At 37.4% G+C, this 15,518-nt stretch overlaps 1 protein-coding gene across 1 annotated transcript in view; it reads left to right on the top strand.

The window, feature by feature from the left end:
• PLOD2 (procollagen-lysine, 2-oxoglutarate 5-dioxygenase 2) overlaps positions 1-8,043 on the top strand; it is a gene marked incomplete at its 5' end in the record, with an annotated part of 41,122 nt that extends 33,079 nt beyond the window's left edge. The window contains 8 exons of the mRNA XM_009320404.1: positions 1-4; positions 1,203-1,265; positions 2,631-2,744; positions 3,143-3,208; positions 4,214-4,318; positions 5,223-5,369; positions 5,587-5,712; positions 6,827-8,043. The exon at positions 1-4 is cut by the window's left edge and continues 162 nt beyond it. Coding sequence (XP_009318679.1) covers positions 1-4; positions 1,203-1,265; positions 2,631-2,744; positions 3,143-3,208; positions 4,214-4,318; positions 5,223-5,369; positions 5,587-5,712; positions 6,827-6,982 — 781 coding nt within the window. The remainder of the gene's footprint in view (positions 5-1,202; positions 1,266-2,630; positions 2,745-3,142; positions 3,209-4,213; positions 4,319-5,222; positions 5,370-5,586; positions 5,713-6,826) is intronic.
• Between the last annotated feature and the right edge of the window lie 7,475 nt (positions 8,044-15,518).

The following is a 15,518-nucleotide window of genomic DNA, read 5'->3' as shown; positions in this document are numbered from 1 at the left end:
AGGTGTATCTATAACAGCTTGCTTTTAAATACACACAGACTTCTTTGTGTCCTGCTACACTTGACTGCTTCACTTGATTGATCTTGGATATTATATTTTTACTTCCAATTCAAAGTACTGGCCAATTTTTGTGACATAGAACATTTTAGGTGTATTTCTTTAAATTGTTGAGAACAGAGTTTTTTGCAAGGCCAGTGCACTGGTGCACTGACTGCATGATGGTTTTTATTTAAATGCACTGAAAATTCTTATTGAGGTTAGAATACCTTCCTCGTTGGTGCAACCTCAACAGGATGAAAGGCTCAACCTCTCTGCTGTACATGACTTCAAACTTATCAATGCATTTAGAGCATCTCTATTATGCGCGTTTTTATACAGTGTGAAACTTCTAGCAGACTAAGTTGGAATATTTTACAATTTTATATTTAACTAGATACATATTTGAATTAATGATGGGCAGTGTTGATATAAAAAGCCTAAGTGATTTATGAAATTGTACGAATCCTCTTAGCATGAATTACTCATTAATTTTTCTAGATAGATTAAAACTGTATCAGAAATTTGTTACTTGCATTAAGCTGTAAGTAATGAGAGAAAACGTATTTTTACTGTAAAAATATGAATATGTAAATCCACATTTCTACTGATATTTACACTAGTTTCAGCACAGAAACAAATAAGACCTAAACCAGACCTATTTCCAGACACTATAGCATTGAAAAATAATTTTGCTGAATTGAACAAGAAAAGTTGGCAAGTATTAATTTTTTTATTCCCTCATAACAAGGCATGATCTCCTTTGTTTGTACTGATTCTTCAGAACATCCCCGTCCAATTCTGTTGTATTCAAACCTTCTCAGCATCAGTTATTGCAAACCTGTGCTTCCCATGCGCTCATTAAACTAATCTGACTGGCTCATCAGAAAATTGCTTTCTCTTTTTTCCTCTTTCTCAGTCTGTGCTGTAAGATGGTCTGGTACGTGCTTGTTTTGTATTGCAGCAGATAAGAAGGGGCTGGTGGAAACAGCTTTGACGTGTATTATGAGCTTTGCTTGGAGATGCATGTTGTCTGTAAAGGCATATCAGCTTTTGATCAAAGGCTGCTATTTCCCTAATGTAACTGTGGAAGCCTAATAGTAGTCGGAAAAAGAGACAGAGATTATGTATCAGAAAACTGATGTGATGATTCTCCTTCATTTTAGACTTTACAAAGGGAAAAAGACTCCCCTTCTTCGGAAACATTCCATATGCTCAGACCCCCAAAGGTGTTGCTTTATTTTTTTTATTCATTAGTTATTATTACGTGCAGTATTATTCTACCACAGGAAGACACTTCTCCTCTGTCCACTTACTCTAATGAAATACTGCTCTAGCTTTCTCTTCAGTCTTCTAAGGTTCAAGTTTTTGCCAGGGAGAGGTTCTTCATGACCAGCTCGAAGCATCTTAGAAAGGCTTGTTGTTTCCTCAGGGAGGTTTCTCAGTGCTTCTGAGGTCAAGGTGTGCTGAAGCTGTGCTTCCGTAGCTAAAATTGATTCAGCAGTCCTAGGAAGAACTAAAGCTCAAACCACTAGCAGGTCAGCCAGTCCCCCTTGGTGACCACACTAGGGCAGTTGTGAAATCGGTGTCACTTTAAGCTGTTTTTCTTGACCCAGACCCTCCTTATTCTCCCTGCTGCAGCTATTTTATGATTTGGTAAGTGCCCAAAACTGGGCACGTGTTTAACATAATCATTATCTTTCTAACAGTTTAACTCTTTTTCAGACAAAAACATAGACAGAAATACCATGGTACCCAAATGGTAGTGTCTTCATCTGCTGTGAATCCAAAAGTCACAAACGCTTCAGAAGTGAAGTTTTAGTCTGAAAAACAGCAAACTAAAAAAAAACCCACAGAACCTAAATTTCTTTTAAAAAAGACTATTTTCTGCTACTGTTTCTAATCAAAATAGTTTTGTTAATATCTTCTGTTAATAGCTTGATATCTTGCACATATCTTGCAATGTTTGCTTAGGTGAACATACTACACAGTGCTCAGCTGTTTTGTACCCTGATCTGAATATTCTTATATGCTGTATTTGCCAATATCTTTTTATTTCAGGCCAATTCACCAGAAGGATCATGTAGTGAATACTCTGAAATAAGTTTCTTGTTCTGACTTCCATTAGACCTTTTATTGTTAGCTTATTCCTTCAGTTTTTAATCAGAAACTAAACCAGAGATGTTGGTTTTCTTGTATGAGTATTTTCAGTTTGAGAACAGGTGCTTCCAGTGTGTCTGCTTAGGTTTTCTGGAAAACAAATGAGGAAAACAAATGAACCAACCACTTCTCTGTTTTTTCCTTTCTATAACTGTATGTGGGTTTACGTTATGAACAAGATCTGTTTTGGTTTAACATGTTTAGAAAAGAAATTCAACCAAATGCTTGTAAACAGGAAATTATGAACACTGGTTGGTGATTAGAATCAACCATTTGAAAATTAAAGATGCTAAACGAACAGCACGTGTATAATATATATGTACAAGTGTGTGATATATTTCATGAAAGTGCAGGCATAAACAAACAGATTTTTAAAACATCATTTTTGCTAAGATGGACAGTTTTGCTAATAACATTTTCTCTACTTGGTATAGGGTGTTTTCATGTACATTACCAACAGACATGAATTTGGAAGACTTATTTCTACAGCCAATTACAATACCTCCCACTACAACAATGACCTTTGGCAGATATTTGAAAATCCTGTGGTATGCATCTAATTATTGGTGAAAGAGTTATTTTATTTGAAAAAATTGTAAAGTTTATGTATTATAACGGACTTGGGATTTAAAGACTTTACATGGAGAACATTTGTTTATTATGCACTAAATATTGGTTGTGTACTAAAAGGTGTTGTCTGCCACCCATTTAAGCAAATGACAATATATCGTATCAACAAGCCAACCGATGACCAGAGTAAGGCGTTGGAGATACGGCCCTGATGTAACAGGTTTCATGATTTTTGACATGATGAGAACCAGTTCGTTTATGGGTATAAGAAATTGTTTAATTGTTTTCAGTAGAGCAAATGAATAGAATATAGATTATTTTTTGTCACTTATAAATTCATTTGTTCTGTTTTAATGGTTTAAAACCATGTTTTTAGGACTGGAAGGAAACCTATATAAATCCCAACTACTCAAAGATCTTCACTGATAATATAGTAGAACAGGTGGGTATAAGTAGTTTTCTTAAAATTTGTGGGACTGACTGGTAATAAATTGGCATACAGTAACTATTTCCATGCAAATACTGTTTTGGTCTGTGGCTGAAGAACTTTTTGAATTTTTGGATCAGAACTGAATCTTTGCCATTTTGAAAACTAGATGAGAGGAGTCCAAAAAATAATTGCTAGATTGCTCAGAATACTGTAGTTGCCCAAATAATTGCCTTCTCCAAAATACAGGTGTATTTAGCTTATTTCGTTGAACAAGCTAGTACCACTAGCAGAAGGCCTAATAAAATTTCTGTAGCAGATTGCTGTGTTTTCTGCTATCTAGTAAAGGCAAGCTCATCTAGACGCTTTCCCTGGGGCGTGCCTTTCCCTATGAATTCCTAAGGTCTGACAACCATGAATCCAAGGTACTAAAGCCTTTTGCTGGATACAAAGAGGTCTTTTTTTTTTTCTTTTTCTTTTGGTTTTTTTACCTGCCTCGCTGCTTGCTTTCATGCAACTGATCTGGACAGAGCACTTCTAAGACGATAATTGTTGTACTAGCGTTGGATCATCAATTCTGTGATAACTAGGGACAGTGATGTAATGAACTTCACTTCCTTAAAAAGCTGGGATAAATTGATTTTGTGTTTAAAACAATGTTAAGTTTTAAATTGTTTTTCTTAATAGCTTGTAATGTAGAAGCTCAGGGTTGCTATTTAGAGCAACCAAGGCACCGAATATGTGGGTACACTGACGCAGCTGTTAATGCTGGGTCATGGCTTACAAGGTAGCTCATAGTTTTTCCTTCATTCTGTGAGAATGTGCTTCTGGATCAAGATGAAGCTTAAGTATTTAAATTTATCTGAATTATTGCCTAGATGAGAACAGCTGTTATTCTTTAGTGACCAAGAAAAGTGAAGATGTCCTTTTTTAGCAGTTGAAAATAAAAGATAGCTGTTAAAGCTTAACTCCACTGAAAGAGATGAATGTAGTTTTTAAATCTTTTTTTTTCTTTTGTAGCCATGTCCAGATGTATTTTGGTTTCCCATATTTTCTGACACTGCCTGTGACGAATTGGTAGAAGAAATGGAACATTTTGGACAATGGTCTGGTGGAAAACATCAAGTAAGTGTCAGCCTATATAAACATGACCTTAATGAGTGAGTACCTTTATGGTAATAAGTCAGTGTACTGCAACAAACAAACATTCCAACAATTGCCAATGACCCCGAGACATCTGCTTTGTGGTATAAAATGCTTAGTTTAGTCTACCACGTAGCTTGTTGTTCAGATTTAGAGACATTCCTCAATTAACCTTGAACTAGCAAATTCAGACACTAACAGTGGTGCAGTTGCTGTAGTAGTTATCTGACAGTTATCCAAGGCTGATCTTGGATAGCTGTTGGTAAGTGTTCAGGAAGTTTTACTTGTTTATCTTTTCAGAACTAAATTGTCAGACTTGTCCCCCTAAGCAGCGACCCACAAATGTTATGAGCTATTGTGTTTGTGTTTGCAGAAAATTCAAGGTATTCATTAACTACTGCTAAAATCGGAGGAATGTTTGCCATATTCACAGATGTGGTACCTTGGAAATGAGATAAATTACAGTTATTTTACCACAGGGAGGAGCCTCCAGAAAGGATTTTAACATACTTTTGTCTTCAAATTATTTCAACATTTATTACCATATCAAGTTGAGGCCTGTATTCTCTTGATCTGATACAACTTCAGTTGCATCTACATCTCAATAAATAAAACCATTACCCCAGGAAGCCCTTATTTACAGGCAACACATCCAAATATTGACTCACCTTTTAAAAAACTCTCCAGTTTTTGCTCATTGATAGCTCAGCAGGTTTTTTTCCACAGCAGTTAGCTGTGAAATTACTGTACAGCAAGCTCACGTATGCCCATTAAAGCATTGCTTTGTTGCAGTTTTGTGATTCTGCAGATTTCAAATAAATATTTGTAGAAGTGCCAGAAGTGTTCCATGTCCATATTTCAAGGCTATTTATGGTGTTTTCATTAGGACAGCCGTATTTCTGGAGGTTATGAAAATGTCCCAACAGATGATATACATATGAAGCAAATCGGACTGGATAATGAATGGCTGCATTTCATAAGAGAGTTCATTGCACCAGTAACGCTAAAAGTGTTTGCTGGCTATTATACCAAGGTATGTGTTTAAAATTTTTGCAGATAATTACTGCATGGCATGGGTAATTCCAAGTATTTTATTGAGTATACCCTATTTGGTTTGATTGAGGAGTTTACACGTGATGTAGCAGTAGTTATAGATGAAGCTTGTTGTTAACTTTAAACAAAAAAAACCCCTAAGAACCCTGTGTGTTTGAAGTTCACATGTTGAAGTCTGACTGTATATTTTGTTTCAGGGGTATGCTTTATTGAATTTTGTTGTAAAATATAGCCCTGACAGACAACGGTCACTCAGACCTCATCATGACTCCTCTACGTTCACAATCAACATCGCTCTCAACAAAGTAGGAGAGGACTTTCAAGTAAGTCGACAACTTACTGACTTAAAAAATGTCCTTTGAGTGTCTAATATTGGTTCCAAACTAGTTCCCAAATGGGTATACTTAAAGACCATGTTGAAAAGGAAAAGGTATGCATCACAAATTGAGATGTATTATTCCTTGGCGTTTTTTGACAAGTACTAAATTTGCTCGATTGCAGGATCCAGAACTGTTGATGCAGTCAGGCTGAATTGGTCAAAATGGCTTCAGATGGTGGGGGAGAAGGGGTTTAAAGAAAAACTTTGGAGATGTTAGCCATTTCATTTTTAACACTCAGAAATGAAGCGTTTCTGTACTGTGAAAACCAATTTTTCAAAATATTTAAATAGTCTCCAGTTGACTCAGATGGCTTCTTTTCTTTACAGCTTTTTTTAATGATTCTTTTTTAGATCAGCCACAGAATGAAAATTTTCAACTGTTGTTCCTGGTTTTTTTGTGTTTTGTTTTTTTTTGTTTTGTCGCCCCCACCCCACCCCCAAGATGAATCAGTATCAGAGTAGAAAATAATTTACCTAAACAGTCCCCAGAGTATGGAGATAGGCAGGGCAGTGGCAGTGATGTCCAGCTTTGACTGGTAGAGAAACTTAACCTGTTTTGTTTATAAAGCTATATTATTCATTGTCCTACTTAACAACCGTAAGTGTGTTTCTCAAACTTACTACTTCAGAAAATGCACCTTCAGTTTGAAAGCAACAGCCAGATTAATTTATTTAAGATTTGTTTAAATGCTATCCTGGATAGGGATGCAGTCCTGGAACAGGGCCTGTGAACATCACTTGCTTCTCCCTGGTATCACCTACAGTAAAGTTATTGAAGATCTGTTTGTCAGAGTTGCTTGAATGAGTTGTTGTCCAGGGAATGCTAAAGCAAAGCAAGGGGAAATCTTTGATTGCAAATGCATGTCTGTTACGTATTGCTCTGAAGGTGGTGTCATTTTGACAACCTTGTTAGGGATAGTAAAAAAAAAAATAAAAATTATTCTTAACAGCCTATTAATAATAGCAAAATATTTTAAGCTGTGGATAAATAAAAAGGAACTTAATTAACACACAAGGTAAACGTTTGGGGTTTTGTTGTGTTTGTGTTTTTGCTGCAGGGAGGTGGATGTAAATTTCTTAGGTACAACTGCTCCATTGAGTCTCCCAGGAAAGGATGGAGTTTCATGCACCCAGGAAGACTTACTCATTTACATGAAGGACTTCCTATCTTGAATGGCACAAGATACATTGCAGTATCATTTATTGATCCTTAATTTTATTTTTTTTTGCCCTCTTCAGCAGTGTTTGATTCTTTACATAAACATTTATTTATAGATATCTTCTGGAAGATGGTGATAAAAGAAACTTTAAGTTACTGTTCCTAGACAGCAAAGTTACTTTGGGCTAAAAGAATGAAAAAAAGAAAACATTCTAAAATTGTTGAAGATCTCTCGATATCTGCTCTGAGCCTTGAGTCACAAAGTAAACATGTCCTGCTTGTTTTTCCATTCTGCTGTCTTAAAGAGTAGGTAAGGAGTGAAAATGGAAAAGCATTTTATAATGAATCCATTTCTTTGTTGAAAAAAACTCAAACAACCCTAGATACAAAATTATCTGAAAAATTTACTGTGGCTTTCATTCAGTCAAGTGACACAGCTAAAGTTTTTGTGGTGTGTATATTTGGTACCAGCCAATTAAAAACCACAGCATGAAAACAAAATCAAGTGAATCTTGTATACAGCTGTTGGGGATAAGCAATAATTCCCTATGCTAGTATATACTGAAGGGAAAACGTCTCAGAAGCCTGTTTTCTTAATTTGTTTTCAATACTGAAATGTATACCTTTAGAAGAAAAAATAAATTAATTGCGGAGATGGAGCAAGGATTAAATAATTTGGCTAAGAAACAATGGTTTATCATTTGTTTTAAAAGCTCATCCTGTTGAAAATTTACTTTTCTTCACCAAGTGACCTTCATTTAAAATGAGTTATTTTTCTAAATGTGTAATTGCACCCAACTGATACTGGAAATTTGATGTTTATTTTCAGAACGCTGGTAAATTTTAATAATAGGATGTTTTATAAAAACAATTTTCTACTCTTACTTAAAATTACTTGAATTTTGTATCAGGAAAATGAAATTGTGGCAGTATCTCTTTTAAAGCTAAGGGTCTTAACTTGCCATTTATTTTAAAGAAATCAGTTTAAAATATTCCTACTGTATCTACTGTTTGTAATTTAAAGAAACTTGAAGCAAACTATCTCAAAGTCTACCGTGCCAAAATGCACAATGTGTTGGAAAAACTTGTGAAAAATAAAGGGTAATTTTAAATTAATGTAACGGCTTTTACTTGACTGTATTAGTTAGTTTCTTTGCATGTTGCCATTGTTCTTACAGAAATTATATTTATTGATGAATCTTTTTAAAGGAACTGTAGATATATTTAGATTGGAGGTTTCTCTAAGTGTCGAGTTTTGGCTTATTTACTCTGTTACTGTTGAAATTATTTCTCATGTGAGTTGGTGCCTGTGTACGTTACAGAAAGTGCATTACACTTTCAGAACGACCCCAGCAGGATGGATGTTTCTTGTTGTCTGTGCCAACCATCCTTCTTTATGTAGAGGCTTTTTGATGATGTAAACAGTAGTTCACTTTTTACCTGCTAATATTTGAAGAAACTTCATATCACATTTCCTAAACAGAAGCTTTATTTGGAGCTGAAAGGATTGGGAGAGGAGTTCAAAGATTATTCTGTTAGGAAAATAAGCATGTCTGCTTATTTCCCTGTTCTGCTGTTTTGGGGAGCGGGTTGTAACCGTACTTAAAGTTACGCTGAAGCAAATGCATCAAAATGTGGTAACTTCAATGATGTACTAAAGTGGGCTGGCTTGAAAAGGAATGGCTTTTCACAGGAAGTTCTTTGCTTTCTTTTCATTTCTCTTTACATTGTCAACTTTTCTCTATTTCAGGCTAATATTTGGAGCTTGGTAGCCCCTGATTTTGTTTCCAGACGTGGAACACATCTGCCTTAGTGAGTGTCTCTATATATGTAGTCTGTGCTTAGGCAAACTTTACAGATCAGAAAATCTTCAGGCCTTCAGAATGAAAGCAGCCTTTGTTAATCACCGTTTTCTGAGCATTTGCCTGTGGTCTCTTAGGCTAACTCAGAACAGAAGAATATTTTTACCACTGGATCAGTTACAGACAGTTTACTGTTATGAGGCGCTCTCTTGGAAAAAACCACAAAAATACAATCCTGTAACACACAGGAGAAGTTCTTTTGCAGAATTTTTTTTTGCATAACTTGTATTTTAATTATGTATTTTTTAGTTCTCGGTCACATTTTATTTTTTTAATGTGTATTTCTTTTCCCTCAACTTATATATGAGGGTTTTACTTACTGTTAAATTTCTATGTTTGCAACTATTAATTTACTCTGTCACGTAGTGACATGTAATGCTACGTTTACTGTGCTGCACATTTGTTGGAAGGGAAAAATCTGTTTACCGTGCTCACATTGCTAAAACTCTCTTGTTTTTTCCTTTTGATGAAGTATTTGCAAACGCTGACAACTACCTTTTCAGGTGGACGGCAACATGTATGGAAGTGTCCTCATTAATTTCTTGGGAACTGACGGATACCAGAAAAAACTTTGTTCTTAACAGTTCACCTGAATTAGTTCTGAAAGCTTTGATGTACTGCTAGCATGTGCGTACATGAACTCACACAGGCTAAACAGAATTGTCACTATCAGGAAATTATTTTTAATTTTCATTACTTCTTTTAAAAGCACTTAAAGACTCTTGTGTCTCCTGACAAAGTTTGTTTTGGGGCATAGAAGATACATGCATCAGGAGGAAAGCAGCAGCCTTAATTCCAGCAGTGTATGAGAAACCTCGGGAGTACAGGGACATGAAGGTGCTCTGCAACAGATGAGACGTTTGTAAAGTATTTGATTTGTTCTGCTTTCAGCTAGCTCTATTTTTCACTGTTAAGTACTTGAAGAGACCGTGGTGTGGATAAGGGGTGGGAGAGCAGTATATGGGCAAGAGAATTTCTTAATATTTTTAAGCAAAAGGAGACTAAGTATAACTTGATTTTATTTCATATTCATGAACTGTTCCGACTCTACTCCTAAAAAATGTTCAGGGCATTCGGTAGTATTTTATACATTTAATCTTCTTTAACATCACTGTGCAACAAGTAATTCCAACATGTACTTGTCACTTCATTTTTTTTTTTTTCCCCTGAAGGATTACTGTTCCACTCTTACTGTGAGCTGATAGGAATAAAACTGTGACAAGCCCAAAAAGAAGATAGATTTTTTTACAGTGAGGCAATAATAACGAAATCAATTTGATTGTGCCTTTTTCTTTTGTGATGGCTTTTCCCCCACATCTACTGTATTCACGGAATAAATGTTAATTCAATGCAGGGCTTCCACAACAGCTTCTCTTTTGCAGTGTGGAAGAAGTAAGGAGACAAAGACATTTAAAGAGATGGAAAAAAAAGTCTAGAAAGGACCCTTATCGTTCCTTCCTCCCATGTGCACGTACTAGTTTTGCTTTTGTTTTTCAGCTTGAAAGAATTTGTTCGGATTTTTCTTTTCAGCTACTGCAATAAGCTTTTTAAAGAATATATGCATTTCATTTTCCTTTGATTTATTTCTGATATGGTCTTCAGTGGATTCAGTTCTGAAAGAAGTAAGTATTTTTTGAATCTTCACTTCCCTGAATCCTCACTTTCTTGCATGGCAGAGTAGACTACTTTGCTAGTTTTGTGAGTGAAAGGGAACACAATACCTGTCTCAGCAGCCCCCTGTGACTGAGGTGTCAGGTAAATTACTTGACTGTTGGTTTTTTTTAATTACGGGATTTTTTGATTCCATAGCAGAGCATGAATTAGAGGGCAGAGCCTTTATAAAATGCATTTGTAAAATTGATGTTGGCGGTTCTTAGAGCCGAGATTTGCACTAGTAGAGTTAACTGTAGAGTTGCAGGAATAAGTAAGTAATTTATGACTGCCAGGAAGTCCCAGTTGTTCTGTTTCTTCCCCCTAGCTGCTGCCAAGAAAGATGGTCTCTGACAGGAAGTTAGTTTCCAGCCAACACTAAAACTAAATGAGAATTGATGGTGCTGGATTTTGTTGTACCCAAAAGGTGAAAGTGTCACTTCGAATGGTTTTCCAACATGGTTTCCCAAATACTTTCTGTATCTTAATATAAAAAGTTATTCTGGATCTAATGAAGCAGATAGTCTTGCTCAACAGTACTGACGAACGTTGTTCATGTGCACAAATCAAAAGCTATGTCAAATGGGAAGATAATTGCAGAAAGAAAAAAAATCAATATAACTAGCAAATAAAATGTTTCACTGAAGATAAAAGCATCTCTTTCCAATTGTGTTTAACATTTAAGGTCTGTATAAATGCATCCCCCTTACAGGATGATGGCCATCTTTTAGTGCATTTCGGGGCTGGGGGAGGGCAAAACGAGCAGGGGATGGGTCAAAGCTCAGCAGAGTTCAAAATTCACCCCACAGGATCGCTTCCTTCTGCAGCTACTGGCACAGAGCTGTGCAGCCTCGATCCTAAACTAACAAGTAATATCTGATGTGTTGCTAAGGCTGCTAAATGTAGAGTTGATCATAATTTTCTTTTTCTCTTGGTAATCTATTGCTTTTGGAAAGTTTAGTTTTCTGGATTGAGCTTCAGTTCAGAAAAGCTGTTCTGGCTGCGTTTAAAGCAATGCCCCTCAGGATTATTTTGCGCAAGAATCAAATGTGAGATCAGCTATTCTGATAAAAGCATATTCATCTTAAGATACTTAATAGAGTGAGGCAACAGTTCAAAAGTAGGATTTCAGTCAGTGTGTCACAGCCTTTATTGGCATCAGTGCAACTTCAGAAGTAGCAAAGCTGAGAGCCTGGCCAGCGTGGAGGATATTGGCCATATCGCAGGCAGCGCTTCGGGGCGATGCCATACCACCTAGGTAGTCGAGAAAAGTGTTTTCTTGAAAAAGCTCACTTGTGTTTTGGGTCCTGAATATCATTCCCTCTGTGCCTGCCTCCTCCACTTTACTACTGGTTTAAGGCTGTTGAATATCTCGGAGTACCTGAAGCTGGCAAGGGAGATGCATAGTCGCATGGTAACAAATTTAGTCAGGAACTAGTCTTTTGGCTTGAAACTGGAATTCTTCTATTTCCAAGAATTTTGCTTAGTTGTGAAAGGAGTTGCTCAACTACTAACAGCTTTGCACCATTTTGTTTCTGCCATCTTCTGGGAGTGGGGAGCAGAGAGAGGAGGAAGGTAGCAGAGCAAATTTAGTATAAGCTACTTCCTTACTACGATGTCTGTAGTACAGATGGGGCATGAAAGCACTGCATTTTCACAGCTTCAGTTGGAATGGCAGTTAACGTGAGCAATGCTTTAAGCCCATGAGATGGTTTACAATACTTAATACCTTAGGGCATCAGGACCTACTCTTCAAAGCGGGCTTGACAAATACTTCAGGCTTAAGCTTTCTTGGACTTGGTTTGCTAATCTCTCACAATGTAGACTCGTCCACTGGTGCTGTGTGAAAAGGAGGTTTGCAACCTGACTGTTTTCCACTTTGTTTTTAGAGTAGTAATGTTCATTTTTAAATTAAAGCATATTCTTCCAAGCATATAAAGTAAATTGTCTTCTCCATGTAATACAGGAGCAGAACTAGCAGAATAACTGCTCAGGTCTTTGTTCCTTAAAGTAACTCGGTGGCTGATAACAATTCTTATTCTTCTGCAAGGGGAAGGTGTGTCTAACTGCTGTTGTTAATATTTGAATGATAGGTCTTTCTCCATCCTCCTGTGGCAGCAGTGAGGATGGAGAGGTGGAGTTGGTGAGGGTACCTGAGAGAGGGAGCTGTCTCCTACTCTAGTGCCTGGTTGCACTCAGCATGCTGATTATGGAGAAATTTGGTTTTTGCTGCTATACTTGGATCCAACCTAGTTGCCCCCAGGATGTGTATAAAGAGCTTGGAGGAAAAGGAGTGTGCTTTGTAAGGATGAACTCCTCTGGTATTTTAGGCCCTGAATTCTAGCAATTTTCTGAGCTTACAGGAGATGAGGATTTTGGGGGGTTTAACTTTTTTTTTCCCCAGCGACTTCTAACTTGGGTATGGTGGTAACCAAAGGCATTTCTGTAAGAAGTGGTGTCCCTTACTGAGTTTCAAGTCCCAGAAGCACAAGGCCATTGCAGCTCCTTAAAGGAAGGTTCTCCAGCATGAAGTAAACACAATGCATGAGAAGTTGAGGGTGAAAGTATTAAGTATAAGCTATTAAAAGCTAGTTTTTGTCTTTGGAAGTACTGCGTGAATGTAAGAGGTGGGCGGGCACACAATGCAACAATGAACTTCCAGCACAGCCAAATGTAGAGACTCGTCATCTCTGAATCACTTCTGCGAACTGTGATTCACCAGGGAGCTATTTCAAGCGTTTGGTCAGGTCCTGATATATAAAATAGTGTTTTGCCTTAAAATTTCCAGATCCCACTGTTTCAGACTTGTCTTCATTGTGCCATCATGAATTGTAGAGTGGAGATCTTGATAGCGTTACTTGCAAAAAGAGGAAATTCTCAGTTCTTGTACTGCAATCACATGCATTAATCTGCATGAGAGCATTTTGGCCATACGAAGTATGAATTTTTTGTTCTTAGACTCCTTGCCCGTGCCCCCATCACTCAGGCATACATGCATACTTTGCTTTCTGTCCAAACTGTGCCCTCTTCGCATCTCATGTGTTTGCCAGATGTCAGCTTTCCAGCAGGGACAAAAAAAAAAAAAGCACGGGTGGCCGACGGCTTTTGCATAAATGCAGGCGGGAGCAAGGAAGGCAGAGACAAGGGATCTTTATTTTAAAGTGTTCTTGAAGTGTAAATTTTAAACTGCTGCTTCTGTGGTAATGAAAGATGCCTTAGGATCAGAACTAGTGAGCTATTGTATATCAAGGGTATAATGAGATATACTCTGTAGAAAAGCATAGAAGATATTTCCTGATTAAACTTTTTTCTTGTAGTTTATACAGCCAGTGGGATGAGATGGATACAGAGGGCCGCTGGTGAGCGCAGTTTCTCAGATCCCACAGGCGAGCCTTTCATCCTGACGTGAGGCATCGCTGGTGGCTGTTGGAGCAGGTGACCACTGCGATGTTTCACTGTTGTGATGCGTATTTGGTGAGGGCTTCTTCGTCTTCGTCTCATTATCCGTCAGCGTATGCGTGTGTGTTCCATAGCCTTCCATAGCCTGGCTGTATCTTGGCCTGGTTCTTCAAAGAGGATTTTTTTTTTTCATTGTGCTGCTCAGACTGGAAAAAAGGGCTTCCCTTATTCTGAAAATTATGGTGCACAGAAGAGTACACAGGCAAGGCTTGATTTTTCTCTAAATATCACTGATGCAAAGGGAATATGAACTTTCCATGAATTAATTGATCCATATTAGTTGTTCAAATGTCAGAAGTAGAAAAATGAGATGCTCTTTAGCTGAACACAGAGGTATGGGAAATGCTGTGCGTTTTTCGTCATTAGGTAGACATGATCTACCTGAAGTTGGATAACACAGATGTGAAAGGCTGAGTGGAGATACCAGTATGTTTCCAAAATAGCTGTGCAGGTGTTCTTGAAATGTTGTTTGAGCAAATAAATGGATCTGTTCTTGGCAAGCTGTTTCCATTCTTATTTACTTTTAGTCTGAAGGGAACAAAAGCACATTATAAAGCTATAGCACCATTCAAATGCTGGGAATCCAAAGCTCATAAAAAATAAAAATAAATGGAGATTATATTGCAGAGGAGAGGAAAACTTTGTATCCACTAAGACAACAAAACTACTCTCTGCATGGAGTATTTTATGACCAGAACCCTGAGGAGGCACTTGAGGAATGTCATCAAAATACCGCAGCCTGAAGACTTATTTTTATACAAATTTAAATTGCTTCCAAAATAATTCTAAAAAAACTGAATGGGAAAAGCTCCTACCTGCAAACTTTCTTTCTGAAGGGTCTTTTCTTCATGTACAACCAAAAATGAGAGAGAGCATTAAAGCATATGTATTCAAAAATAAGGCCAAACTTCTAACCTGGTCATCATTCCTTAGCTGAGAAGCCCCCAGCATGCAATACTGCATGTAGCACTAATGCCTACCAGGTCTCACGTCTGGCATTAAAACTGTGTGACAAATAAGTTTATTCAAAGTTAACAGAAAAAAATTAAAGTATAGAGGCATGTGGGTTTTCGACAGGTTTCATGCAGGAATTGAAACTGACTGCATTTGTGAATGCAGGTTGCTGATGTAAGTATTAATTTCAGCTAGAAGGAGTGTGTCCGTACAGCTTCAAAGTGCCCTTTGCTTGCAAGTGCCTAAGAGCTGATAACAAGTTTGCAAAATACTTACATGTAAAGTGCTAATTTATTTACTTCCTGCAAAGCAGGTGGTGCTATTTTTATATGGAGGCCACTGGGGCCAAGGGTTGAGAGTGTCTATGTCCACCATTCTGTTCTCTTGGTTTTCCTGGACAAGCTCCACCTTTAGGATAAATAAGACAGTTGTTGAATGGAAGACTTATCTCAAAAGATGCTGAAATCTCACCCGGCTCTTACAATTTGGAATTTAAGACACCTTCCTTGTGTACGGGGGCAACTGAAGTTTTTGTTGTCTTGGTATTTTAGAAGTCCAGCCAGAGCTCTCTGTTTCTGATGCATTTCTTGTGAGCCTGTAGGAGCAGGATGGCAGTCGTAGAGTAGCACCAGGGCTCGATGGACATCTAAGCGGAGGCACTGAGAT

Source organism: Pygoscelis adeliae, unplaced genomic scaffold (genome assembly GCF_000699105.1).
Source record: "Pygoscelis adeliae isolate BGI_AS28 unplaced genomic scaffold, ASM69910v1 Scaffold413, whole genome shotgun sequence".
Taxonomy (NCBI): Eukaryota; Metazoa; Chordata; class Aves; order Sphenisciformes; family Spheniscidae; genus Pygoscelis; species Pygoscelis adeliae.
Note: the sequence above shows the minus strand (reverse complement) of the source record. Positions and strands in the feature narration are given on the sequence as shown.